Here is a 27,698-nt window from a genome sequence, read left to right as displayed (position 1 = left end):
AATTCTGTTTTGGTACTTTTAAAACCACAAATTACTCCTGATTACACCAACCATTTTGAACATTGTTACAGTATTTGCTCTGCATTTTTAGTTTACTCCTTTCGTAGAGACGATCCCTGCTTGATATGTGCATTTGTTTACAAATAGACAGTTAATTTCGATACATTGTGTCTTGGAAATCCGTGATATATTCCACATACATGCAGGGCAATTGATTCGAAGTAGTTTTGTTGAAGTACATTCTAACCAGCGCAATCAGAAATGATCCACGTAACGTGGCTGTGTCGGTACACGTTTCCACGGATGTCACTCAGCTGCGCTAAAAACCCAGGAAGCGGCCATAAGTCACAATTGCATTACGTTTTCGTTTCCGCGTCACCTCTAATATATTACTAAATCTCGACATGAAAGAAAATCGTCCTCATTAGAGCGACTAATTAATAACCCCCCCCCCCACCCCCCCTCCTCCTCCTCCTCCTCCCACCCTCCCCGTCCGTTCCCTTGTGTTATTTAGCTCAGCCTCCAGTGGAAAAATATGAATTACAGCACTGCGCGGTGGACATGCGCGGAGCTGCAGCGAATATGGCGGCGTGCATCCGATAGAAAGTAGAGGGATCTCTCGTCCAAAAAATACCCTGTTCCAAACGGTTGGTACGGCTCATGTCTCATTGTTACGCTCGCGTGCTGCAGACGACGGCTTTTTCCTCTGTCGCGTGTGTTTGCGTGCCGCGGTGAGAACGCGGTGCCGCTCGCCGCCAATGTGCCCACGCAGCGACCCGATAGCAGAGCGTGTTTATACTGTATCCTGTGCGGACGGAGGGCAGGCAGGCAGGCAGGCAGGCTCACAGATCTGCCCCGTCTTTCTGTTTACCGGAGGATCCTGCAGAGGTTTGTGTACAGCTGCTTTGTGGGGCGTTTTTTTTGTTTTGTTTTGTTTTTTTTTATTCCGATCCCGCAGCCTTTGGACGATCCGCTCCGTCGGCGGAGCGTTAGCAGCGTTTCTTGTTTAGCCCGTGTAAAAAAAAAAAAAAAAAAAAAAACGAGCACCCGTCCCGCCCACAAAATGTGACCATAACCCAAAATGAAAATGCGTCACACACACACACTTTATTTTTTCCCCCCCTATCTCCTTCCCTTGCACGTTTTTTTTTTTAATTCAACCCCCTGCCTGTAATCTCGTCTCACCCGGACGTTCACGTTTTAATAACACTCATTTGTTATTCACGCTGCTTTCGGACGCACGGCGCGCGTTTGGCGTCTTCGGAGAGACTGACATCACGAAAACAGATTCGATTTGAGAAAAGAAAAGAAAAATAGTTGGTGGTAAAAGTTGAGGCGATAGCCAGAACTTCCCCTCCTGGTGGAGGAGACGCCCTGCGCAGCGGCTCACGGTGCTCATCCTCCGGGCAGCAGTAACGTGATCTGTGCGCTCTGTGCCTCCAAAGTGTGCCAGAGGAAGCAGCAGGGCCAGGCCCACAGGATGATGCTCCACACACACTCACCTCAACACACACCTCAACACACACATACGTCACTTCTTGGGCACGCTGATGGACGAACTCACTGTTCAAGTTCATATTTTCCCATCTTTATGCCTGATTTGTTTGTATTTGGAGCAGAAGTGATCACTCTTCTGAGTTTTCATCTTCTGCTTTCTTGCTATTTATTAGCAAAAATCGTCGCTTCATTCCAGTTTATTGACGTGGGATCATTTGCTGCGTTGTGACATTTAAAGCTTACGGAACATGTATTGTTTTGGTCATTTTTTTTTCCAAGCAAGAATGTTTCCTAGTATCATGCATTTGAGCACAACTTCTGCATTTCTTCTATTTCCTTACAATGAATAATTGTTTAATGCATGGTTAAACATTGAGGAAGGTGCAGCAGTTTTTCAGACAATAGTTGGGTTTTGCTGTGGGTAAATTATGATTATATAGTTTTAGGACTGGTACTATAGTGTGTCATCCTTTTATTAAAATAAATTGAATTGCCATGCACAAGATAGATGATGCAGGGTTCCATTTTACTTAAATTGATTTATTACTGCAGGGTTGGATAACGGATTATAATGAGGGGCAGCATCAATTTCATATTATTTATCAGATATCCCAATTTTAACAATGAATGACAACTAGAGCTATATTTTAGATAAAGAACTAAGTGAATAGAATTAAAGTGTGTGTGTTTTATGATTTCTGCATTAAAAACATTTAGTTCAACAAAATTTGAAGAATCAGGTCCAAAAACATTTGTTTTTTTTGTAACTATCTCTCAAGCCACAAAGCAGTGCAGTATAATATTACTATTACTTACTTACTATTACTCCAGTACATTCCGCATAGTAATACTTTGTGTAGCTTTACATTTTATTATGCATTTGCTACAGCTTTGGTTACACGGATTTTACAAAAAAAAGTACATCTTAATGATTAATCCATTTGGCTTTTAAATATTTAAATGTCATTGTCAAACTACCAAGATATGGATGCAGTTTAGAGGACTCTTTTTGTTTTTTTGAGCATTTTGGTCAGTTTAATACTTTTCAACAAAGTTAATCCACTTGAATGTTTTTTTTTTTATCTACAGTTTAACGACTTAAAGACTTTAAACATCAGACTCTATGATTGAGATACATATATCCATATAAAATGTTGAAGCTGTAAGTATTTTAAAACTTTAGAAATCTCCCTGATATTTCTTTGACTTTTTTCTTTCTTTGATTCTTTGATTTATTTCTTTGAAAAGTAGTTATATCGTATAGAGCTTCCTCAGCTAGGTGACATTTTGAGTAAAACAGCTTTTTAATGAATTAATGGCGACTCCTTGATTTTTAATTTCCTGTAGTAAGATGGATATATTGACTTTTTTTGTTGTACAGGTGAACATTCACAAGGCTTTTAGGGATATTTCTCAACATTTCTGGTATTTCATTACCCAAACTATCAGATGTTTGATAGAAAAAAAAATACTGGCCTAAGATGTAAACATTTCTTGTTGAATCAACCATGTTAACGAGCAAAAATCTACAGCTTTTGTGAAGAAAATCGATTATTTTAATTGCACTTTTCTCTGGTGCAAACACAAAGTAAACTTACTTTTAGGTTTTGTTTACATTTTAATATTTAGTTTTCATGTCACCAATTCCAGTCAAAATGTAGTTAATCTTTCTTTTTTCAAAGGAGCTTTTTTTTGTCTTATTATAAACATATTTGAACTTTTTAATTGTACGTCCTTAAATCTTATGTAAGCATTTGTCTTTTTGTGCATAGTAAAAAATAATTACACTTTTTTTTTGTAAAATTGAACGTTTGAAAAAGGCATGAAGTTGATTCGTACTCGCTAATTAACAAAGAATGTAAATATATAAATTACGTATGTTTAAGTGATATTCAAAAATATATCGATTTTTTCCCCCTATACCTTGAAATGACAGTTTCCTGCTTGCAGGTTGAACAAACCGAACTCTGTGCATAGAGATGAGACACTGAAGGCTTATCACAGATTGTTTAAGACTCGTTTGTTTAATTGCTAAGTATTTGTCACAAGTGGAGGAGGGCGTCAAAAAAGATGGACAAGAGCAGGTGTCCTTTCATTACCAAACATTGAATATAGCATGACAGAGAATGGCAGAAATCGCAGTCAAGAACATAGAAGAACTGACAACAAGCCAGAAATATACTGCTGTCACTCGGTAAAGTCAATCACACATTCGGGTACAGGTGAAACACATCAGGGCAGGGTGTGGTAATCAGACACGAGGGAGGGAAGTCTGGGAGCTTGACACTTCAAAATTAAACAGGAAACTTAGAAAACAGCACCTTTTGTGACAGTATCTTTTGATCTGAGTCACCTGTGACTCTGGGAGCTTTTTTTTTTTTTTTACATTCTAAATATTTTTTAATGTCATTTTCAGGTAACTTTAGGTAAAAATTTATCAAAAAAATTACAGTTTTTTCAAGAGGATTAATAGATTGATTTTTGCATACTTACTAAAAAAAAAAATTTGATTCAAGTTTGAAAGAAAAATAAGAATTTCTAATTGACGGCTCATGCAGAATGAGAATTACACGTTTTTATGAAAACCAGGTCTCGAGCCATTTTTCACATCTTCTCACTGCTCAGGTTTGTGAACATTAGACTAATCCCCGGTCAGTGGTCGCCTTAGTGGAAATGGAGGCTGTAAAACTTAAGTGCTTCCTGGTCTGCGGGGCGGTTTTGTCTGACCCTCTTAAGTGAGGTGGACGGACTCGGTGCAAACACTGAGCCGGTCTGGAGGAGAGCGAGGAGCAGAGCAGGAATCCTTTTCATGTCGGCCTGCAGACGTCCCACGTCCACACGTCTTAATGGCTTTTTATGGCAGCTTGGAATCTTTATGGCTTCTTCTGACTCAATGGGATTCATGGCAGAGACCGAGGGGGTCTCCAGAGGGAGGGCCAGCCACGATACATTGCAGGTTCTCAGAAAGGAACAGAGACATTGTCGCGTCGTAGCGTCTGGAAAGCCTTTAAACTTTTGATTTCTGGGTTTAATTTGGATTGGATTGCTATTTTTGTTGCTATGGATTAATGTTTGTTTTTTTTGTGGAAGCTGGCAGCATGCATAGACTTCACAGGGAGTGGGAGTATACTGATGGGTTTTGTAGACCTGATCTGAATTTTTGGGACACACTTTCAGCTTACACACCGAGGTAACGACTCCATTATATAAATAATTGCTTGAATGCATTAGGTTTAATGGCGTGATGCAGTGAAGCTGCAAGCTGAGACATTTAGGCAGAGGAGTTTATATGGACTTGTTTATCATACAAAAAGGTTGGAAGGTTTTATAAATGGGAAACTCGATATAAAAATCATCAGGGTTAGATGTATTTAGAAAGATTTAAGGCATCTTTTGGCTTTTTCCTGTGTTATCTTTGATGCTCATTGATTTATTGTCGACAGACTATCAGCTATAGTAATGCATTCAGAATCATGTGTTTGCCTTCTATTTCTAATAACTGAATGAAAAGCTATAATATTTAGGTTCATGAGATTTTACTGGCTCGTACGAAGACAAAAGCAGAACATGTTGATGTCTGTGCCTTCATAAGCCAGTCGCTCTGTCCCGCAAACCCATTTGTTCCTGCTGCACACAATAGGCGGCAACACGTCACTGATTTATTATTTACCAGTCACGTGCTGCAGGTTTCGGCGAACCTCGCTCAAAAAGAGATGTGAGTCGTAGGTTGAGAAAGGACTATTTTCAATTTGGTGCTCTTTCCCCTGGAGATGGAAGACTCATTGTGTCTCGGCGGTTATGAATAAACCTGTCACCTGGTGCAACTGTGCTCTCAAAGCTCGTCTGGAAAATAACTCTGACTCACAAGAGCGGTTGCCAAACAAATGTCTGTGACAAAGGTGGTTCTTGTTATTAGAAACAAATTATTTTTGGTTTTGGTCTTTCCATGGGATTTGCTGATGGTGAGAGAAGTGCTGCAGTATGACAACGTTTAATTCATGTGGACACCCGTAACAAGGACACTATTGTGACAACAAAGTAGAAGAAACGCATGAGAAGAATGATATAAAATGTTACGCTGAAAAAAAGAAAAAAAAATGCAATAATTGAAGACCAGTGAAAACAGTGGTGGTTTAAAGAAGTATATTAAAGTGTGATTGCATGGTCCCAAGTCGCCATCATGAGTAAGCTCAAGCAGTGGAGAGGGAAAGTAACTTTTCACCGGGGGAGAGAGGCGGCATCTTTTCGGCTGCACTGGTTGGTGTTAGTGGATAGTAAGAGAGAAAGTATAGGACAACAAGTTCACATCTGAAAGTCAGATAATCACACTGGCGATGCACAGACAGAGATACCAGAGAAGAGAGAGCACAGAGTACAGACACATGGTAGTGACGCGTATGTGATTGTAGGGCTGGGCAACAAGTTGATTTATATAATTTTTAACTTAACTCCAGAGTTGCTCTTGCACTTTTGCTTAAACCTGGGTTAAAGCTTGGATTTGTTGAATGACGGATCCTCGTTTACTTTTCCTTTCGGGATTGTTTACATGCATTTTAACTCTGTGGAGAATCACAGCAATAAAGTGGCACTTTTGCCAATATATCTGCAGTCATTTTTATGTGCATTGAGAAAAAAAAAATCGAAACTCAAATTTTTCTTTAAAATATCATAGAAACACACAAAAAAATTATTCTTTTTTGAGTTTCACACCTGGTTTTGCTTGACTGTTTCTCTTCACTGTGTTCAGGTAACGGCCTGTCTGAGTTCACCTGCGGCAGCACAGTCACCATGGGTCGAACGCCGCACAGAGGTTTGGCCTGCTCGCCGCTGTTTTCCTGTTCGTCCCGTCACTGTGGCGCTCTGCCTGATCCTCGTGTGCACCGACAGACTTCGCCACCGATTTGATTACAGATCAAACATATAAATGTTTTTTTTTTTTTTTTTTTATGTTCAGTACATCTTTTTTTTTAAATCCATCATAAAAATCTTCAGGGTTTTTTTTTTTACACTCTATTAAGATTTTTTTCCTATTGTCAGCTATAATAAATGCATATTTTATACCTTCATCTTTTACCGTAATTAAAAGTCTGCATATCAAAAGCTTGTGAACTCTGATGAGCGCTTCAATCGCTGTTTTGATTCCAGATCAAAAAGAGGAGAAGAAGGAGAGACGAAGCAGCATCACAGCGGGTTCTGCCCTCGATAAGTCCAATGGTTGGTTATTCGGATCTCTGCCACTCCTCGCTCTCGTTACCGGCCTACTATATGGACAGATTGTATTAATAGCTAGCTATTTTTCCCTTAATATTTATCTACATGAGCACTGCTGTATGTACGTATCAATACAGTAACCCTTTCTGGAGCAAGTCACTGCACAAAAGTTCTTTTTTTTGACACGAGTGTTTCATAATTTTACTTTAAGTTGTGATAAACGAAGTAATTGCAGTCCATTTCACATTTTCTTCTTTTTAAATTAAAAGACAGATTAAAAAAAACAAACAAATATTTATAATATTGATCTTGAAATATTCCTGAACAAAACCTGTGTGGATACATTCTCCATGCGCTAATTTTTGAGTGAGTGTCCTATAAAAGGTGGATGTTTGTCCTCACTGGATCAGTGTGTGACTTCTGCTGTGTTTTGTTTGTAGAACCGTTCAGCTGGGAAGATTATCTGAGGGAGACGTCCTCCACCGCAGCGTCACCGACCTGCTTCAAACAGGTAGGTGAACAATAACGTGCATTTCTCACATCGTTCATTTCACTTCAGATCAGTTGCTCAAATCTGTCCGTCGACATAATATTGCCAAAAAACATCTTTATCGTCTTCTATCCTTTGTTAAAATGTTGTTCAGCTGCAAGTCTTGCTCTTAGGATATTGATTACAAATTACCAATTGTGGTTCATGTGGGTTTTTATTTTTTTAACAATGCAAGGATAAAATCATGAATACACAACTATTGAGTTATATCTGTGGGTTCTTTTATGTAATTTAATAACTAATATTCTAATCAGTGACTCGCATTGCTGCACAAAGAGGGAACATATTTTTGTATTAGAAATTAATGACTGATGCTATAAATAGGCACTAAATAAATATTGCACAAAAGTCATATCTATATACATTTCCTAATAAGATTATATTGTACTTAACTTCTCAATGGTGTCACATTTGAAAGGAAAAGGCATTTGTGGGATGAGCAGTAGGAGTGAGTATGTCGCTTGTAAGAATGTCCCACAGTTTGCTCAGGTGGTGCCTCTTGTTTAATGGATTAGAAAATAGGACATATTAATGACTTAACTTTTCGGGGTTGTGTTGGCCGCTCCGGCACAAACACACAAGTGTTCAATGGGTTACAGGCCAGAGCAGCGAGCAAGATGTCTGATAAGCAGGGGGAAAAAAAGCTTTGTGGCTCTTTCAGAGACGACTTGGTAGAGATTTCATGCTGCAATCCACACTGAGCTCCGCTGTTCATCCCACAAATGCCACGAGTTAAAACATTTAAAAGACTTACTTCCAACACAACAAAGAAATAACCTACCAAACACACCATTTTCACTAGTTTTATTAACTTTGTAGGTTGTGATCGTCAGTTAGCTGATTTCCATAAATAGGCAGTGCAAGGGCCAAAAGATTTATATACTTATATTAAGTTAATCACTCATTGGAGTTATTTTGAGGGTAATTCTGTTGGATTCTATACGTTCACCTTTTTTACTCGCTTTATCCATACGAGAGTTATTGAGGCTCAAGCTCCGCTGATGTTGGGTGAAATGGTGCCTCAAGAGAGGCATGGAAGTCAATTTGAATTTAATTGTCAAAACTTTGATGACAAGATGGTATATATTGAACTTGAAGCCAAACACTTCAAGCGAACTTCGCTGTGAGACAACAGATCTTGACCTTTGGTATCGGCTCTTTAAACGAGCAGTTCAGATGCCTGAGGGCCTCTTTGTCTCCGTCTCCAGTCCAGAATCCCGCCCTCCAACGATTTCAAAGCGGGCATGAAACTCGAGGCGCGGGATCCTCGCAACTCCAACTCGGTGTGCATTGCCACGGTTATGGGCATGATGGGCACCCGCCTGCGGCTGCGTCTGGACGGCAGTGACAACACGAATGATTTCTGGCGACTCATCGACTCGTCGGACATCCAGCCGATAGGAACCTGCGAGAGGAACGGCGACATGCTGCAGCCGCCGCTGGGTGAGTTTCTTCCCGGCTGATTTCCTGAATAGCACATCAACACTATTAACATGAGGTTTTGCTCTTGACTTAACAACTTCACCCAAAGATAATGTCTCTGTTTAAAGTGTTTTAATTTTTTTTTGGCGAACAGGTTTCAGGATGAATGCCTCCTCATGGCCCATGTTCCTCCTGCGCACGCTCAGCGGTGCAGAGATGGCTCCGGCTTCTGCTTTTAAGAAGGTGACGACAGCTTGAAGCTACCTCCATTCAGGAAAATAAGCAAATTACCATTATCTTAAATACAAAATAATAAGAAATGATGGCAATTGATGGGTGAAAACCTTTTAGAAATATGTTGTAGTTACACTTGTTTTTATTTCCTATTCATTGATGCAGTAGCTGCAATGAGCTACTCAGAGCTCAGTCGTTACTGAAGAGTGTGTACCTGCAGGATGAATTATCGGGAAACAAACCATAAATGCGGTGTGCATTATCACATCCAGAAGATTTTTATCCTTCTTAATCCCATTTAGAAATCCAACTTCTCCAGAGGGTTTGCTGCTTGCCACAAGTGCAGTATTTAATTATCTGTGGAAATCGCATTGAATATTTGTACAGGCTTAACTTGTACTCAGCTGCAAGGAAAGATTTACCCGATTAAGATACAAGTTATTTGAGGTTTTGGAATAAAAAAAAAAAAAGGACTTTCTTTGCTCAACAAATACATTTTCTGACAATACAGGTTAAACATACAGGCTAAAAGATTAAAATGAGTGAAGTGGATTACCGGGTGTAAAGTGTTCTCAAGTGTGAGATAATTTACTGAAAGTAATCCAAAATATAACTTGATCACAGTAATGCCATTATTTGTAATGTATAACTTAGACCTGTGTGTGTGTGTGTGTGTGTGTGTGTGTCTAGGAACCAGCCAGTCCTGCCAAAAACTACTTCCAGCCTGGTATGAAGCTTGAGGCGGTGGACAGGAAGAACCCCTACCTGATCTGTCCGGCCACAGTGGGAGAGGTCAGAGGTCAGGAGATATTTGTCATGTTTGATGGCTGGCGGGGCGCCTTCGACTACTGGTGCCCCTTCGACTCCAGAGACATCTTCCCCGTGGGCTGGTGTGCACTGACCAAACACAGCCTACAGCCACCTGGAAACTTCTGTGAGTGCAACTCTTGTTGTTTCCTCGCCGCACATTTCATGAAGCAGGTGGTGTCTGTGACGTAGTGGAATGTAGTGCTTCAGTTATTTGTATTTGTCTCAGTCACACTTTTTTTTTTTACGATTGAATACTAGTTTTTCTACTCCATGGGTTATATGAATATGTGATTATACTGGTTGTTTGTATTTAATTTACTCATTTGATTGGACCACAATGGCTATCGCAACTACTCTTCATCAGTAACTAACCTAACAGCTCACCTTCCCTATTAGTGAGTGAACAATCCAACGCTTTCGACTTCACAATTTACAGCAAGTGTCATTATTAGCTCTCATAATTCAACCCTCACAATTTTATTAAGAGGCATGCATGTTGAAGACGACAAAATACCATTTGTCGGACATGGCTTTTGAACATTTCGCTATATTTTGTAGTGATAAAAGTGGCCTCACACTGAAATTGCGCTTATGTTTATGTTCAGTTTTTAAATTAATTTAGGTTTTCTAGAAATGTCTTGTACCTCATTACACCAAAACAAGGGACGGTGTATGTCCTCGCAGCCAGCATTGGGTTTTAAATCTTTACAGTGGGGACTCAGGCCGGTAGTTCTTTTGTATTTCTCTTATTGTTGTGAGTGAACAGGTTGAGTCGCTTGTGTACACTAGTTAATGATAACGAGAACCTTCACCACTAGATGGCAGCAGAGATAAACGCTGATATTTGACTGCTTGTTAAGAGTTTTTCCGCTGCCTAAAAAAGGGAAGAGCTCCAAACCTGGAAGAAGATGATGCACTGAGGAGGACAGGAAAAAATGATGATAGAGAAAATGTTTAAAGTTTACACAGAAACATCAAAACTGTATCTCAAAAATACAAATATCAATATCGTGATTTTTTTTTTTTTTTTTTTTTAAGTGAGTTGCACTTGTATGCTATTTCTACTTTTTTTTATTATTAGATATTAGACTTTAGAACTATGTCACGAACATGCTGTAAATGTGGACATGAGTGCAACTGTAAATCTATTTTGGATCACTATGAGCAGAATCAAGTTATGTTGAGTGTACGCTGGAAGATCTCCCCGTTAGATACGGTGTAATTGAAATCAGATGGGAGTCTTGTTCACCTATCGTCATCCATGGACCCCCAAATTGCCTCTGCATGCCACAGAGTAGTGGATCAATCTTTGGATCGCCTGATCGACCTCATGAAGAGTCAACCCATGTTTTATGACACAGCGGCCCTGATCTCATCTGAGTTTATTGACGTCCAACGATGCTCCTCCCACCACTTCATGCCCCCCTGCTTCACTTCTTCTTTCTGCTGCTTTCTCCTCTTGGGCCTTCTTCCCTTTCATATTCTGCTCTTCTCTTCCTTCCTTATCATCATAATACATAATAATGCACATAATACACTTGTTCTCTTTGTTTTTTTCCCCTCATCCTACTCATTAAAATAATTCGCACACATTTTCTCATTTATTATTAAAATGTCACTGGACTTCAGTCAAGTGCTCAATAATTCCATTTCACATTATAGCTTTGTTATAGAATATAATTATCAAATGATAAATAATAGTGATTATTGTGAGATGTCTATTTTCAAAGCAGAGTACTTTTTATTTGATCAAATTCAGCTTGACGTGCCTTAAAAAAGGCGACTTATGGACATATTTCTATGTACCGGTACCTTAAAAAAAAAATCTTGACATTTAAACATTACAATGACAATGACAATGACCTTGCCTGACATTTATAACCTTACAAACCCTAGACGAGGTCTCTGCTGCTACAGCTTTAGAAGATTGCCTGCTTTTTCAATATTTCTTTTGTGTTTCACCCTCTTTTGCAATCGGTTGAGTGTTGTGCTGGTTGTGGTGCAGCGTGAACAGTTTGGAACTTCTCGAACCCGTAAACAGCCAAAGTTTCACTGTTCAAGGTTTAACCAGATTTGGGGGGAATGTAACCTTTGTGTGCGATTAAAATCACCAGACAAGTACAATGTTTGTATGTGATTAAGTGAATAAGTGGGGCTTGGTTGAGGTGTTAATGAGGAGATAATTAGCCGTGCATGTGAGAGAAAGAGCGAGAGACTCGGCTTTTGAAATTTCCAATTAGTTTTCATCTTAATTGTCCTCCTGTACCGCTGCTCGTGAAGAATCCAGTGCTATTTTGAGTGTATTTCTTTCCACAGAGTAAGGTCGTTGTTTTCTTATTTCAGTTTGCTTTGTGTTTGTATTATTCTGTAATATTGTGCAGACGATGACTTGTTAAGTGACGCACGCAGCACGTTTCTGACTCAGCAGGCAGACAACATCCATATATCTTTGTTTTATTTTATATACATGACACTTTTTTGCAAGCTTATAGTTGCTCGCGAGTTGATGCTTTTAAATAGTTACATCAGACTAATGAAAATATTGAATGTACACAGAAAACACAGCTCTTTCTCTTTTGATGCGCGTACATTTTTAGCGGCCTTTTGCTGTAAATTTGTTGCCCTTGGTCCCCCCCCCCCCTCTCTTATCAACAAAACAAAGCAAGTTCTCTGTGGGGATTCTCAGAAGCAGAGACTTCAAAATGCATTAAAAATGCAAGAATTGTTTTGAACATCTCTCATCTGTAGCTCCTTAAAAAAAAAAAGAAAAAGAAAACTCTGTTTCAAAAAATAATTGCGTTCTGCAGCCTGAGTGCTGGTGTTTGTCCGTTAGAGACGTCTTGTTGGGGACTTTTCCCATGCAGACTTCCTCTGACTGCTCTGCACCACATTGTTCTCCATGCAGGGTGATATCTGACTTTGCCCGTGCTTCCTGAAGCTGGACCTTGCCATCTTTCATCGAGGAATGTCTGAATAGGCTAGGGTTACATTGTTGGGGGGGCGTGTGGGGGTCCTCCTCCTCTTCCTCCTCCTGGCTTGTCAGAGAGGGTTTGTGTGTCAATGTTGAAGGAAAGCTTGCATATGTGTGTGTGTGTGTGTGTGTGTGTGTGTGTGTGTGTGTGTGTGTGAGTGTGTGTGTGTGTGTGTGTGTGTGTGTGTGTGTGTGTGTGTGTGTGTGTGTGTGTGTGTGTGTGTGTGTGTGTGTGTGTGTGTGTGTGTGTGTGTGTGTGTGTGTGTGTGTGTGTCTGCACCAGCTCCAGTAGTCTGCCCCTTTTCACCCATTTCAAGCAGGACTCTTCTGATCCAGTTTAACCTTTTACCTCCCTTGCCACACTCTTCTTGTTTTTTTTGTTTCCCATCCCCCCATCTGCTCTGGGAGCCCTACCGTTAACCTCTTTCCCACCCCCGCCACCGCCCCCCCCATACCCCCCCCACCACCCACCCTTCACCCCCCACTTTATCCGGAGGCTTTGCTTAGAGGCAGGTGACTGATGTAGACTGTTGATATGGCCTACAGATAACATTAATAAAGGACTCAACTCCCCTCCCTCTCTTCTCCCCACCACACCCAGCCACTCTCTTCTCTACCTCCCTCCCTCATGCTGGCCCTCCCTAACCCCTATGCAAATTTAATACCCCCCCCCCCCCCATACACACACCACCCTCTTCTCCTTCCCCTCCTCCTGCTCATTCATTGGGAGGGAAGCTTTGCAGGCGCCTTCAACCAGCAGCCGAAGCAGCAGCAGCAGCAGCAGCAGCAGCAGCGTGGGCTTTGTTTTGGGCTCCTGCCGGGGAGAAAAGAGAGGGGAGACACACGGAGACAACTGAGAAAGCAGCTGATAGAGACGCAGAAAGCGGACAATGAGGCGCAGATTAGGGGAGTGCATTAGGGAAAGTTAAGACGAGCCGAGAGCAGACCAGAGGGAAATGAACTGCAGCTGAAAGCGAAAGCCAATTTCTGAGAAAATAAGCAACTGTCGGGACTTGTGCTGTTACGACTACGACCACGACCACCACACACGGCTGCCTCGACTGCAGCTTTTACTACTGCTACTACAACGCAAGGCACAAAACTGTAGCGGTGAAGTTCTGCTTTTTCAGTGGGGATTTCCTGGTGAGTTGGCTGCGTGTGCAGAGTTGTTACTTTTTGTTATTTTGTCGAGAATTAGTAAAAGTTTTTGTGAAAGTTTGCGTTCATCTGTGGGGCTCTTGATTAAAATGGTGCTTTGTGACAGGAATTAATGATATGTAGAAATTTTTTTTTTGTGATTGTGCTTTAAAACACTGTATTATGTCGTAGTAGTATGTTAGTGTAGAAAGAAAACAGATTTCTTTCAGAGAACAGATGTTTGCACTCAAACTCTAACATTAAAACTGTAAAAAACTACAATATTAGAAAGTTCTCAAAGTGTATTATACGTTATTGCTCTCTGATTTTCTATGATTCCCAGAGAGCGAGTCCCATAAAAACCTTGAGATAAGGCTCCCAGAAATCTCCCACAGATTTTTGCTATGTGGAAACAACAAAAAAAAAGGAAAAAAAGAAGACAGTCTCCACTTGAGATGGAAGTTGTCTCACAAGTCGACTCTCATGAAACAGCCTCCTTGTTGAGTGTAAATGGTCAAAGCTGCTGTTTCAGTTTTCTTTGTTTGGCATGAAGACTTTTCTGAATGACTTGCATTCATTCATATTCATTGTAAGAGACAAGTGACCGTTGCCAGACGCAGTGACTCAACTGGAGGATTTAACAGTTTTGTTGGCTGTAATTGAGATTGGGGCTGCATGTGGTTTTGATCATGTTTTCTTTTCTTTTTTTCTCAGTGTGAAGCATCAGGAATTAGTTTGCAAAAGGCTCAGGAAAGAACCAACTAGATTGCACAAATTTTCTTGTTATTGATTTTAGCTTCCTTGTGGAATAATTCTGAACGACACAAGTTACAGCGAAACGAGAGCTGATGTAGTTTTTTTTTCTTTTCTTCATTTGCATTTTGATGAGAGTCTGCAGGAGAACAGTGTTGTGTTTATTCTATAGAGCCCGAGGCTGAGTAACTTAACGTCCTCCTGTTTCTTAAAGCCACACACACCTGAATCGGCCATTTTTTAACTGCTTTAAATACTCTAAACAACGGCTTCTGCGAGTTTGTGATGGTGTGTGTGTGTGTGTGTGTGTGTGTGTGTGTGTGTGTGTGTGTGTGTGTGTGTGTGTGTGTGTGTGTGTGTGTGTGTGTGTGTGTGTGTGTGTGTGTGTGTGTGTGTGTGTGTGTGTGTGTGTGTGTAATTACATGAGAAGCAACTCTGTTGAGCCCCTCCCCCAGCTGCAGACACACTTAACTGGTGATGCCGTTCCCAGGCGTGCACCGCGTGCACAAACACACACACACACACACACACACACACACACACACACACACACACACACACACACACACACACAGACAGAGAGACGTGCACATGTTTCCTCCGGCTGTGGCTTACACAGGTCAATGGGTCGACTTGGAATTATAGAGTCATGATTAGTACCATATGCCTCTGTTTTGTTACACTATATACATGCTAGTCATGTTCAGATAAAAAATTTTTTTTTTTTTTTTGCAAAGGCCAGCTTTTTCTTATGTAAGAAACGTTACTTTGTGGAAGTCGCAAAATAAGTCTTTCCACCGCTATTAACTCTTCTGCATACGTCATAAACTTTTGTTCGTTTGTTCAAAAAAAGCTTACTTGTGATTGTTGGTTGAGAAATTTGTGAAGATCTTTTTCCATTGCATTTATTGTGAAACTGATTGTTATGAAAATAAATTAAAACAAAGGATTTAACACTATATTACAATATATAGCATTCTTTTTATAATATTCAGTGAGTAGGGTAATTGTTTCTCTATTTTCTATTTGTTTTAACTCCAATGGCTTTGGAAAGCTGTCTCAATTCACTAACATTTAATTAGTCTCCCAATGAATTGAACTCTTAAGACACTTTTACCACTTTGACACTTATCGTACCTAAATTTCAGAGTGTACAGGGCTTGTGATTTGTTGATATGCAGCTAAACTTTCAATAAACTCACCCGCTTTGGTGTGTTTAAGTCTTTTTACAAGCAGCCTGTCGATTGAGGGTCTCGTCATTAAATCTGTGCAGAGTTAAGGGGTTTTAAATTACACATTGCAGTTGAGCCGTGGATTAGTTTCCTGAAAGTGTTTGAAGTCACAGTCAGCGCAAACATCATACAGGCTCACTGTAAACCTGGAACCAGCCAAATCAGGCCACATATGAAGTCGCCACGCAAGTACAGGTAATTCATAAGCAGGTTGTGTTTTTAAAAGCTGTGGTTTAAAATAAGAGCACTGTCTGTTGCACATGAAATGATGGTGGACTAATATGAGGTACAATATGACAGTAATCACCAGCATTGCTCTGTTACATGTTGCTTTAGTAGCTGTCACATAGAGATCAGAGAGGGCCCCCCGACTCAGTTTTCCTACGGTGAATTAAAGCCTGCTGATACTGGCTGGTACCCCGCGTACAAATTTTGATCTGCCTTTGTAGGGTTTACCGGCCCGATTTGAATAAGTGCATCAATGCGCGTGCAGGTTGGCACCGTCGCCTGTTAAACAAGCTCTGTGCGACCGTTCCCGGTGAGCCGGTGTGTGCCCTCGCCGCGCCAAACAAGACACCGCTCTTTTCCACGCCCACTTTCACTCGTTTCCAAATTACGCAGATTTCGGGGGGCCCCGGCTCGCCCCTCGGAGAATACTGTACACCCTCTATAGTGGCTGCATATTGCTTCAGTCAAGGAGGCTCTAATGAAAGCTTTGGTCTCCTGAGAGCTTCCACATGCACTCACAACCCCCCCCCCCCTCCACACACACACACACACACACACACACACACACACACACACATCCCCAGCTAAACTCTACACTTGTTTCGAAATAGGAGAAGGTTATCTTTCACGTAGCCCCCCCACCCCCTTTATTTGTCGTCTCTCATTTTGCCCTCTCTCCTTTGCACATCTACTGTGATGATTATGTGATCATATCGCGGTGTCATGCTCCGGCTAATGGAAACGGAAGGGGGTGTCGCTGCCTGTGCTTTGTGTTTTTGCCCCTTTCCCCAACAATAGCTTCTGCTGCTCCTCACACTTCGTCTCCTTAACACCTAAGCTGATTGCATTTTTTTTATCACCACATTAGAAACACGTTAGAATATTAGAACCAAGATTTCTTACTTGCTAATGATGGCACTAAAATGTGATATCTCTATTTGCCTATTATAATAATATCCTGATATGACGGGCTGATAAATGTAAACGCTTGTTGGCTTATAAGTAAAACTGCACCAGATGAAAAACACGTATATTTGAAAGTCAAATTCTTTTTGCTAGGAGCTATTTCAAAATGAATAGCCTATTTATCCTGTATTATTAAATATTTGACCTACTTACATCAAGTTCCTATACCACTCTATCCACCTGAGGGTTGCATAGAACTGGGAGTTGTGACAATAGTTGTTTCTCGTTTCAAGACTTTGGAGTCGATATCAAGTGGATAACTGACTTTTTTTTTTTAAATCAGTATTGACTGTCTTATAAAGTATTGCTTTTCAATCAATCAGCACAGTGATGTCAACATGCAACAGCCTGAAACTGACCAACAGGCGTCCCAGGTCCTAAAGATACAAGATCACATACAAACACTATTCATTCACTTTAGGCAGTTCTACAATTTGAGAAAAACAAAGAAAACATACGTCTTTGTTCTATGCGGCTTTAATCCAACTACTACCACACACACTCACATTGACACATCGCTGCAATTTAGAGACTAAGGAGATTCAAATGCCTGTTTTTAGACTGTGAAACTGGAGTACCCAGGAAAAACTCCTGCATGCACACAGTAAAACACGCAAACTCCACACAGAAGGACTCAAACTCCTGCTACGTGTGCATCCGCTACACCACTGTGTGGCCCCAAACAAAACATCAACAACCAAATAAAGACTCTAAAAGTATTTAAACGTAAAAACTGACAAGATGTTCTTTTGGAAGCTTTGGGCCAAATAAGAGCACAATATAATGAAGTTATATGGTCAAAATTGCAAACAACTTGATATTGTTTATGAGTTGTATATAAAGGTCATTTTGATGTTGATGACAGGTTTTGAAAATATCGTTTCCCTGTGAAATATATTTAGGTAAAGCTTCCCTGCATTGTGCAAAATTCTCAGAGTGAGACATACAGTAAATCATCATATATACTGTAGTTACAATATTGTGGGTTACTTTTGTATAATACAGACTTTCCCGGACCACAAATTGCAACTTATAAGCTTTTAAGCACAGATGAGTTATTTTTGTATTTTCTCTTCAAAGCCAAAGAAAAATCAGTCTATCAAATCAGCAGTTTTTATAGTTGTTCATTTTTACACATGTTTATTCTTTCCACATGAATCAATTTATCCTGAGTAAGATTGGACCATTATGTTATGTTTTGTAAGAAACATTTACAAAAATATAGTTCATGATACAATTTTTTATCTCCCCCATCACACCCGACATCTGCACTGGTGTATAGAAATGACTTTACATTTGATCAAATTTGTCAGATTTGTTGTTGTTGTTGTTGTTGTTGTTGTGGAGCTGGAGGCACAAGGTTTTATCATCCAGCGGGCAGGTCTCTTGGGGCCTGTGACTTTTGACTCTGATTTCAGTTTAGGGAGGGGCGTAGCACAAAAGACCTGCCAATCTCAAGAGGACTCTAGAAATCCAAAACAAATCCTCTCTGCAGGACCACTCAATTATTTATTTATTTTTTTTACCTTTGCCTTTTGTCTTCACATCCCAAATTTTCACTGCATGATTCAAGGACCCACGGCAAAACTGACACTCAAAAATATTTCAGATCGCCACGTGACTTTTGTGTGAAGTTTCAATATAACGTCACATAGTTCACATATCACATATATCCCCGGTATTAATATTATTAATACAATAATCAAGCCCTTTTAAACAACCTAACCACCATAAACATGGCAAATGGAGATGAACATGCTCACATTCACCCCTAAAGTCAATTTATTGTATTATATTGGCTTTAAATGAATGATTTTGGAGAATAACCCACTCAGAACATACAAACTGCACACAGAAAGGCCCTCAAGCCCATCCTGGATTCGAACCACAGATTTTCAAGCACACTCAACAATAACACCAATGTGTGGGTCCTTCTGTCTGTGTAATTACAGTAATTAATATTTTCTCCGTGTGAACTTTCTGCTCAGATTATTGAATGCAATAACTGATTATCCAAATAAATGTCATAAGCATCTGCTCTCTGGGACAGTTTTTTTTTTAACTGATATCAATTGTTTCTAAATAAATCTTATTGATTTTCTTTCTGCTTCTCTTTTGTTTTCCTGCTCTCCCAGTTACACTCCCCGGTGCGCTCCTTGCCCCCATTTCTTCCACCTCAGCTACTCGTCGCTCCTCTTACAACTCCTCCTCCTCCATGCAGACCTCATACCGACTGCCTAACCCCTTGCCACCCCTCCCCGTCCGCAAGGGTGTCCGGGGCCGCCGTCCCAAATCCCAGACGATCGCTCTGTTGAAGGCAGCGGCCGAAGCCGCCGCAGCGCAAGCAGCGCTAAATGGAGCGTCGCAGAGTCCGGCCAGAACGAGCTCCGAGGCCCCGCTGGCCCCCAGACCACACAAGAAGCGAGGGCCCAAGCCCAAGAACAAGGTGAGATGTCACAAGAGTTGTAATCTATTATGTTGTCGGCCAATGACCCTGGTCCTTTCTGTTTTATGTAATACGGCAGAAACTATTTGGATTGAGTCAGGACGCCGGTCAAAGGTGGACTTTTTCGCAAAAGAGAGATTTATTTATTTATTTTTCATGATTGAAACTAATCGACTCTGTGGAACAACTTTGCTTTTCCAAACTGCTGTATGTGCCGCAGTAGTGCTCATGTGTAGTCTTTTTTTTGGGGGTGGGTTACTGAGATTTAATGAGAGGGGCTTTGGTGGTTTGTTTTCTTTCCATTCAGAAGAAGCCTCGGGTGGTGCAGTCATTGGGGGCATCATCAGTTACAGCTCTACCTCCAGAGACCAGATTGAGCAGCGGCCACGTCTCAGTGGACAACAACCTCAGCAACAGCTCAAATGTAGTTTGCACAGGTAAACTCAGCAATTGATAAAAGACTGTTGATGCTAATGTAATTCTGCCTGTCAGCCTATAATCAGCAACCTATAGTGGCAACATCACAGTTTAAGCTTGTTTTTAAAGGTATTGGGTTCATTATTACCCCCCCAAAATAAAAGTGTAAACTTCAGTGAATTTTCCCCCCTTTTTTAAATTATCTTTAAAACCTGAAATATACTGATTTGGAGGCCATCTGGAGCAACTGTAATTAAATAGACTGAAGTCCAATGAACTCTCTGTAGACCTCAACAATAAAACAGTGGTGAGAAATGGGTAGAGGCAAGTCTGTGGATCTATTGTGAGTTCATTGTTCCCAGGAGCACAGACGCTCCAGTAATCGTCAAAATATTCAATCGTTTGGTACCAAAAGGTCCTCTTGTTATATCGATCCTACATTTACACTGAATAAACTTGCACAAACATCTTTGGTAAAAGAGAAAAGAAACTCAGACATTGTAAAGGTTGAAGTCAGTGTATATATGTTTTGTCTATTTTTTTTAAATAATACAAATGTGTCATGGCATTAACAGCATCATAATTTAGGCGACAGCAAGTAAAAACTGTATGGAAGATTTACAACGCATTCTATATATATTATTCTCAATGAAATGGCACGATCCATAGAGAGTGATTTCACAATATTTCAATACTTTAAAATTGTGTCCCGTTTACATATTGATAAATTTTTTTTATTGCCAAGATAAATGCACTAGTCAGCGAATTTGACTTTCAGGAAAGGACGCCAAGTCAGATTTATTTTTCAAACTATATAAACTATATCAAACTATATAATTATAGTTTGATTTAACTGTCAAGAAAATCTAAAGAAAAAGTCGACTTTCCTTTTTCCTTGATGTATTTTGTCTGTGTTTTTTTTTTTCCCAGTGTGCGTCTATGTGAACAAGCACGGCGACTATGGCCCCCACCTTGACCGTAAACTAGTGCAGCAGCTCCCGGACCACTTTGGTCCGGCACCGGTCAACCCAGTGCTCCAGCAGGCCGTCCAGGCCTGCGTGGACTGCACATACCAGCCCTCCGTGCTGCTGTCATTTCTACAAGGCCAGTCCCATTCTGGAGGGGAGGTCATTAGAGGTAAATACAGTGGAAACCACAGGATATTCCCAATCTGTAGTCTAAATAAAACAAATGATGACGCTCTGACAGGGAACCGTAAACATGATCATGATATTTGGATTTGAGACAGATCTCAGTCGAAAGGGTGCAGTTCCCAGTATTTATTTTATGACGTCCCATCTGCTGGCGGGAGCTTCATATTTGCTGTGTCGACAGGAGAGTCCATCTTGTCACGTAACTAAGCCAAAAAGCTAAACACTAAAAGTCAATTTAATTAAAAAAAAAAAAAAAATGTGCCAGACAATTTGTAGTTTTTTACCACTGTGTGTTCTGGATAGGCAATTGGCCAGGTGAACTTGGCTTGTGCACATAAATTGTGTGTGTGTGTGTGTGTGTGTGCATGTGTGTGTGTCATCCAGAGACAGAGAAAGGAGAGAGAGGAGGGGGGGGGGATTTAAAAGATGGTGCCTGTGGCAGCAGCTGACGTGAGCACTGTGTCTCTAATCAGAGGTGACATGTGCGTCTAACCTGGTTTGGGATTCTGGGATTGAGTCTCCCTTGGGGGGCGGGATTGGGAAGGCGACGGGTGATGCTGGGTGGGGAAGAGGGGTTTTAATTTGCTGATTTGTGCTGGCTTGGCTTGGGCGGGAGGGTGCAGCGCCGTATGGGATGGGGGGGGGGGGGCGAACACTGCAGGTTTTTATAAACTGTGGGTGCAAAACCCTGGACCATCTGCTGTTTTATTTAGCTGCTGTGGACGCACTGTGCATGCGTGTGTGAAACTATTGTGCTCTGTCTGCCCTCAGTGCGGTCGGAGCACGGCATCCGCTACATGAAGCTGCCCTCCGTCTCCAGCGCGTCGTCCGTGCTGCGGTTCCTGGAGAACATGTGCCAGCATCTGGAGAGTGACAGTTTGTTCAGCTCACAGCCTTTCAGCCCCTTCGCCAACAACACGCGCTTCTACAACAGAACCAAGTCAGGTGGGGAAACGCATGCAAAGAGCAACTACAAGAGATTGTACACAACCAGTTCAGCCATCCTTGACTCAGCTCCACGCAACACTGGTCTCTTTGATACATGTAATCAAAAGGGGAAGTTTAAACATTCTAAGTCGATTGTAAACTTCTTTTATTTCGGCTTGTGTTTTGCGTTTGGGGCATTAAAAAGCTAGTTGGTGTTATATTTTGCACTCTTGAATACCAGTTGGCCTAAATGCTGCCCAGCAAAGGAAAATCTTGGCTTTAAAGTCAAATTATACACACACACGTAACTGTCTTAATATTGTGTGGGTCCCTTTTTTTTTTTACAGTCTCGTATGTGACATAAAGAGTCACTGAGTTCTCAGTTCTCAGAGAATTCTCAGAGAATTGTCCCATCATTCTCTGAGAATGAGCCATAACTGCCTTTCACCAGCAAGCCTTCAACTCTTCACATGCATAAATGAGCCATTGGCTGCCCGTGACTCTGTCTCCAGTTCACACCACTTTTCTTTTCCTTAGATCAGTTTTTATAGATACTGAGCACTGCAACAACCTGGAACAACCCGCAGGAGCTACAGTTTCAGAGATGCTCTGACCCAGTCATGATTTGGACTCGTTAAACTCACTGAAAACCTCACAATTGTTCGTTATTCCAACCAACTTTGAAACGAAAATGTATGTGCACCATGACAACGTCGGAACTATTCCAGATACCATTCTGTACATGAATGGAAATCACTGTTTTTAAATAATTGTGGAAACAAATAAAACATTTTCCCAACTCGGAGAGAACATCTCACGTCTGTGTAGTTTAGACTTGGATAATGCAAACTATAACAAGTAGTTAATTTGCATCCGTGTTATTATTATTATTATTATTTTTTTTTTTACATTTCAGCTTGAAAGCCTGAGCATTCAGGTCTATGCATCTGTGAAACAACATAGAAATGCGCTTTCTTTCCCAGGGCTGTGAGAACTGAATGACACAATGCTTTTTGGAACTCTTGCAGCTTCTTTGTAAAGCTTATTTTTTCTTGTGTGACACCCAATAACTATTGTGTTATTGGTTGGAAATTTGATGTGAAAAAAAAAAACCCTCATCCACAGGAATTCTTCACTTATTTTTCTCTGGAAATGTGAAATGTCCTGGTCACAACTAACTTTGCCCTTGCCGCTTGGATATTTTTTTTTAACAGTGCGCATCAACTTGGAGGTGGCAAACTATGGCAATGAATGAAAGCAGGAGGACAATAATTGTGACGATAAGGGGCGACAAAGACTGTGCAAATTCGAAAAATGGAAAAACAGCCAAACCACTTACTTTTGGGAAATGGCCCTCCTTATAAAAGTCCCAAGACTGGTCTGGCCCACATGTGGCATATATAAATATAGTTAATGGTTTACAGATGACAGACAAACGGCTCTGAGCTGCGGTAGTAACAGTAAAGTCCTCTGGATTGTTAATAGATCAAATAGAAGATTACATTTATTTTTTTATACATTCAGCTCCATTTATAACATACCAATCTCATGGCACCTTTACAGACAAAAACTCAATAATCCCACATGAGCAAGAACTGGTGACCATCAAGAGAGGAGAAAAAAAAAAACTGGAAGAAACCTCTAAAAAACCCAGCAGAGGTGGCAGCTTTATTGTTGTAGTGTTTAGGAGTGAGAGATAAGACTGATATCAGAAACCTCACTTGCTGCAGACTTGGCTGTTGAGTGAGAGCACAAACAGCAGGGAAACAAGTCTGTAACAGTGAGGCTCTTTTTTTATTTATTTTATTTTATTTTATTGTTCAGATGTATATTTCATGGCCTTAAAAATTCCCATCTTCCTTCTTGAAACAGAACCCGCGTCCGTCACAGAGAACGGCCTGTCTAATGACGATTCCACAAAGGACCCGACTCCCAACACACGCCCCCGTCACACCACATCAGACTTCAGAGCAGCAAAGAGAGAGCGGCCATATTACCCCGGACACACACAAACGCCACCGCCCCTGCGACGTGTCAGCTCCAACCCGACCGAGCTGGGCCCGATGTGTGCGCACAGACGAGTGGAGGGTAGGGGTAAAAAAAAAAACATTAAATGACTAAACCACACCCTGAAACACCGGGCCAGATAGAGCCTCCCTTGGAAGAGAAATGTCATTGAGCATTAGTTTCCTTATATTATACTGGGATTCAAAATTGTGACATTTTTAACCAAGATCAGCCAGTTATTAGGCTAAAAAAAAAAACACATTTTCCACCGTAACACATGACTATTTCGGTCGTTTCAATAATCCCAATTTGACATTTCTTAGTCTGCTTGACAACCATCACGTTACAACAGCGCTCAAGCCACCAGATTTACCTCATAATAATCGGCGTGTTTCCGTTTGTCTTCGCGCAACAGCGAGTTCAACAACAGGTCCCGACCACGTGAAGCAGGACAAGGAGGGTTCGGCGACCAACGCGTCGTCCTGGTCGGTCGACGACGTCATACGATTTGTCCAAGAGGCCGACCCGCAGACTCTCGGCCCGCACGTCGAACTGTTCAGGAAGCACGTGAGTACTTTTAAATAATCGTTCAACACCCAAACGGAGTCATTACTTTGTGTCACATGCTGATGACGTGCGTCCCCCCCCCCCCCACGCAGGAAATTGACGGCAAGGCACTGATGTTGCTGCGCAGCGACGTCATCATGAAGTACATGGGCCTGAAGCTCGGCCCCGCCCTCAAACTCTGTCACCACATCGAGAAGCTGAAACAGACCAAGCAGTAGAGGACGGAGACACACAAAGTCGTATTACCCTGGACGTATAGTACAAAGTTGTAGCTACCCGAGGAAAAGGGCACAGAGGAGGTTGCTTCCCCGGCATTTGGGGGGGGGGGGGGGGTTTGAGGGCATTGAGCAACCTGAAGAGAGTTTTCATTTGTAAATTTTGTACTGGAAAACTATTGCGTGAGCTGAGGCTGACCGACTTGCTAAAGTATTTAGCATTAGTCTTAGAACTCTATTTATGTGGACAAGATGGAAGCAGTACGTAGACTTTCATGTTGGGAAATTCTGTTGTATTATTATACAAATGTGAAAAATCAAGTAACTAAGCCTGACATTTCCTTTCCTCACCTCAGTGTTTCAAAAACCCTACTTCCTACCCTTCCTTTTTTTTCTTTTTCTTTTTTTTGTTTTAAACTTTACAAACCACAGATACATAGTACATGATCATTCTCATAGTGGTCGTGACAAATGTTTGAACATGAGTGAATTTTGTTAATGTTTGTATCTTTTTGCCTTATTCTGAATAACTGGAGGCGACACTTCATCATTTTATATTAGTTTACCTCTACAGTTGTTCTTATCTGTTCTGACATCTGGCTTGTAAAATCTTTAATGTCCCTAGTGTAGAACTACAGACAAGGAGATTTAGTTCAGGTACTAGCAGTGGACGTCTCTCTCTCTCTCTGCATCATTTGTAACAATGCAATAAAGTTTCTGGATGACGGCTTCTGTTACAGACTGTCAAAGCTTGTTTATGCATGCCAGCGAATGTATAAAGTCAGGTACTGGATACGAGGAGTGCCTCAGTAGTGGGAAAGAGGAAGATTTAAAGGGTTTTAATCCAATAAGAGGTGGACTCGTCTTTTTATTACGTGTGTTATTGAAATAATAATACTTTCTACTGTACTCAAATATGTTTAATTGGTCAGGCACCTCAGTGTGTGTTATCTCATTTTTGGTCAAATATCTTGAAGATGTAATAAGTCTGCAGCACAAACCAGATACTAAAGGCTGATTTTTAAACTTTTTTTTTTTTCTTCTTCTTTTTTGTCTGTATGCTGGAAGACAGTCAAGCTGGACCATTTCAGCTTGAGCACTTATGTGGCTACATGATTGTATTATGCTTTGACAGTCACACACTCGTGAAATTCCCTTACAGTGACTGAAATACTGACAGTATTTTTGACACTGTAATTGGCGATGACGTTTTGAGTGCTATTCAGAAAGGTAAGCAGCTCTTTCCTGAGAGGGCACACGACGGAAGAGCTGTTTTTTATAGACTAAAGCGAGAACGTTGGGTTGTTTTTTTGGGGCGGAGGGGGATATAATTTAATTTCGTACTGTAACAAAGTGTATCAACACGTATGAAACTAAGTGTAATCATTTGTTTTCCCGCCTGAAATTTTTTTGTGTGTGTGTGTGTGCACCATCGATCGACTACCTACGGGACGATATCGTGTCTGAATTATTCACATCACAAAGTGTTTGTCCATCTTTGATGGTAGAAATACTCATTTTTTTCTGAACATTTCAGAACCATTTTGAACCAAATCGTTTGTTTTCTGGCTGCATTTTCCCCCACTGTTGCTCTCCAGTAGTGGTAACAAGTCGATACTTGAAGCCATCTTTGCTTTAATGTGAAACTCAGGTTTTAGTAAATTGTTTTACATCATTAGCATTTTTTGTGTTCATTGCGACAACGTTGAGGGAGCACAATTACCGGTTGTGTATATTTTTTTATTGCCTTGTCATCTTTCGCTCCACCGCATCTCTTTTTGTGTGTGTATATATACAACTTTTTACTGTAAATTCAACAAAAGATGTTTGTTAAATATGTTTGATATGCATTCACACAATTAAACATTTGTTTAAATCACACCAGTGTTTTGGGACGTTAGCATAAATCCAACATAGCAGTTCGGGTTGTTTTTTTTGTCAGTTGTGCAGCATTGGTTTCCAACCTTTTAACCTTTGACCGTCTGAAACAGGAGGGTCCACTTACAACCTGTCAATAGTGGTTGCTTTTGTTTTGAGTCTTGGCCCAATAAGATGATCCCATTTTCTTTTTTAGATGCATGTAAAAAAAAACATGATGTATTTCACCATAATCTGTGATGAACACTCTATGCTATAATCGCTTTAGTTTCATTTTGTCACGATCCCGCCGCTCCTCAGTTTTCTCTCGTGACCTCAAAGGGCATCCCAACCCCCATCCTCCAGACCAATAATGCAGCGGGTTAAATTGATTCATTGAGCCTAAATATAATTAGGGAACGAAGAGGGTGGGAAAGAAGATTTTATGTAAGAAGGAGTTCTTTTTTCTTTTCTTTTTTTTTTTTTTTTAAGGCTGGGCACCAGGCACTTGCAGAATGTAACATCTTATTACTTTTACTTGTTGTTTGACAGTTTGTATGTATGAGCCTGGGGCATGAAGGAGTTCAAGGGTCAAAGGATCATGGATGTCTCATTTAAGGAAAGTGGCAGTCCAATAGGAACCATTGTTCAAAGGATCAGTGAGTTCAGCGAGCTCACCAGCAGTGCTCAGAATAAACAGGCTCATTATGATCCCCACAGATTCTTTAAAGATTGTACATGTTTTGAGTTTGTGAAGCCAACTCTGTTCGTACGGCAATGGCCCTGCTGAAGGCTGCGCTTGGCTAACACGTGTTTACAATTGTATAAGGAATAAACAATGTGGAATAAATAGTTTATGCAGCCTTGGGAAAGCCAGAGGCTTGGGGCCAACATATTTAAAAACAGAGGATCAAAAGTAAGCTACTTCTTAACCTTAAATTACTACTTTCCAAAGAAGTCCTGTGCTTTCTTAAATGAAGCAAACAAAACATCTGTCAACTCAGTCCCTGTGAGTTTCCAGTGAGCACTTTTTTTTGTTGTTGCTTTTTTTCTGTGTTCACTCCAGCAAATTCCTCCATCTGGAGGGTAAACACTTT

At 40.8% G+C, this 27,698-nt stretch overlaps 1 protein-coding gene across 1 annotated transcript; it reads left to right on the top strand.

Moving 5' to 3' along the window:
* Positions 1-576: 576 nt before the first annotated feature.
* Positions 577-26,526, top strand: scml2 (Scm polycomb group protein like 2). The gene is made up of 14 exons (XM_080516165.1): positions 577-647; positions 6,245-6,307; positions 6,643-6,711; positions 7,149-7,219; positions 8,467-8,701; positions 8,835-8,923; positions 9,605-9,848; positions 19,147-19,457; positions 19,765-19,894; positions 20,805-21,011; positions 21,800-21,973; positions 23,828-24,043; positions 24,378-24,529; positions 24,622-26,526. The coding sequence occupies exons 2-14, from the start codon at positions 6,286-6,288 to the stop codon at positions 24,745-24,747; spliced, it is 2,046 nt and encodes a 681-aa protein (XP_080372291.1). The 5' UTR covers positions 577-647; positions 6,245-6,285; the 3' UTR covers positions 24,748-26,526.
* Positions 26,527-27,698: the final 1,172 nt, after the last annotated feature.

Source organism: Blennius ocellaris (assembly GCF_963422515.1).
Source record: "Blennius ocellaris genome assembly, chromosome: 1".
NCBI classification, from domain to species: domain Eukaryota; kingdom Metazoa; phylum Chordata; class Actinopteri; order Blenniiformes; family Blenniidae; genus Blennius; species Blennius ocellaris.
Note: the sequence above shows the minus strand (reverse complement) of the source record. Positions and strands in the feature narration are given on the sequence as shown.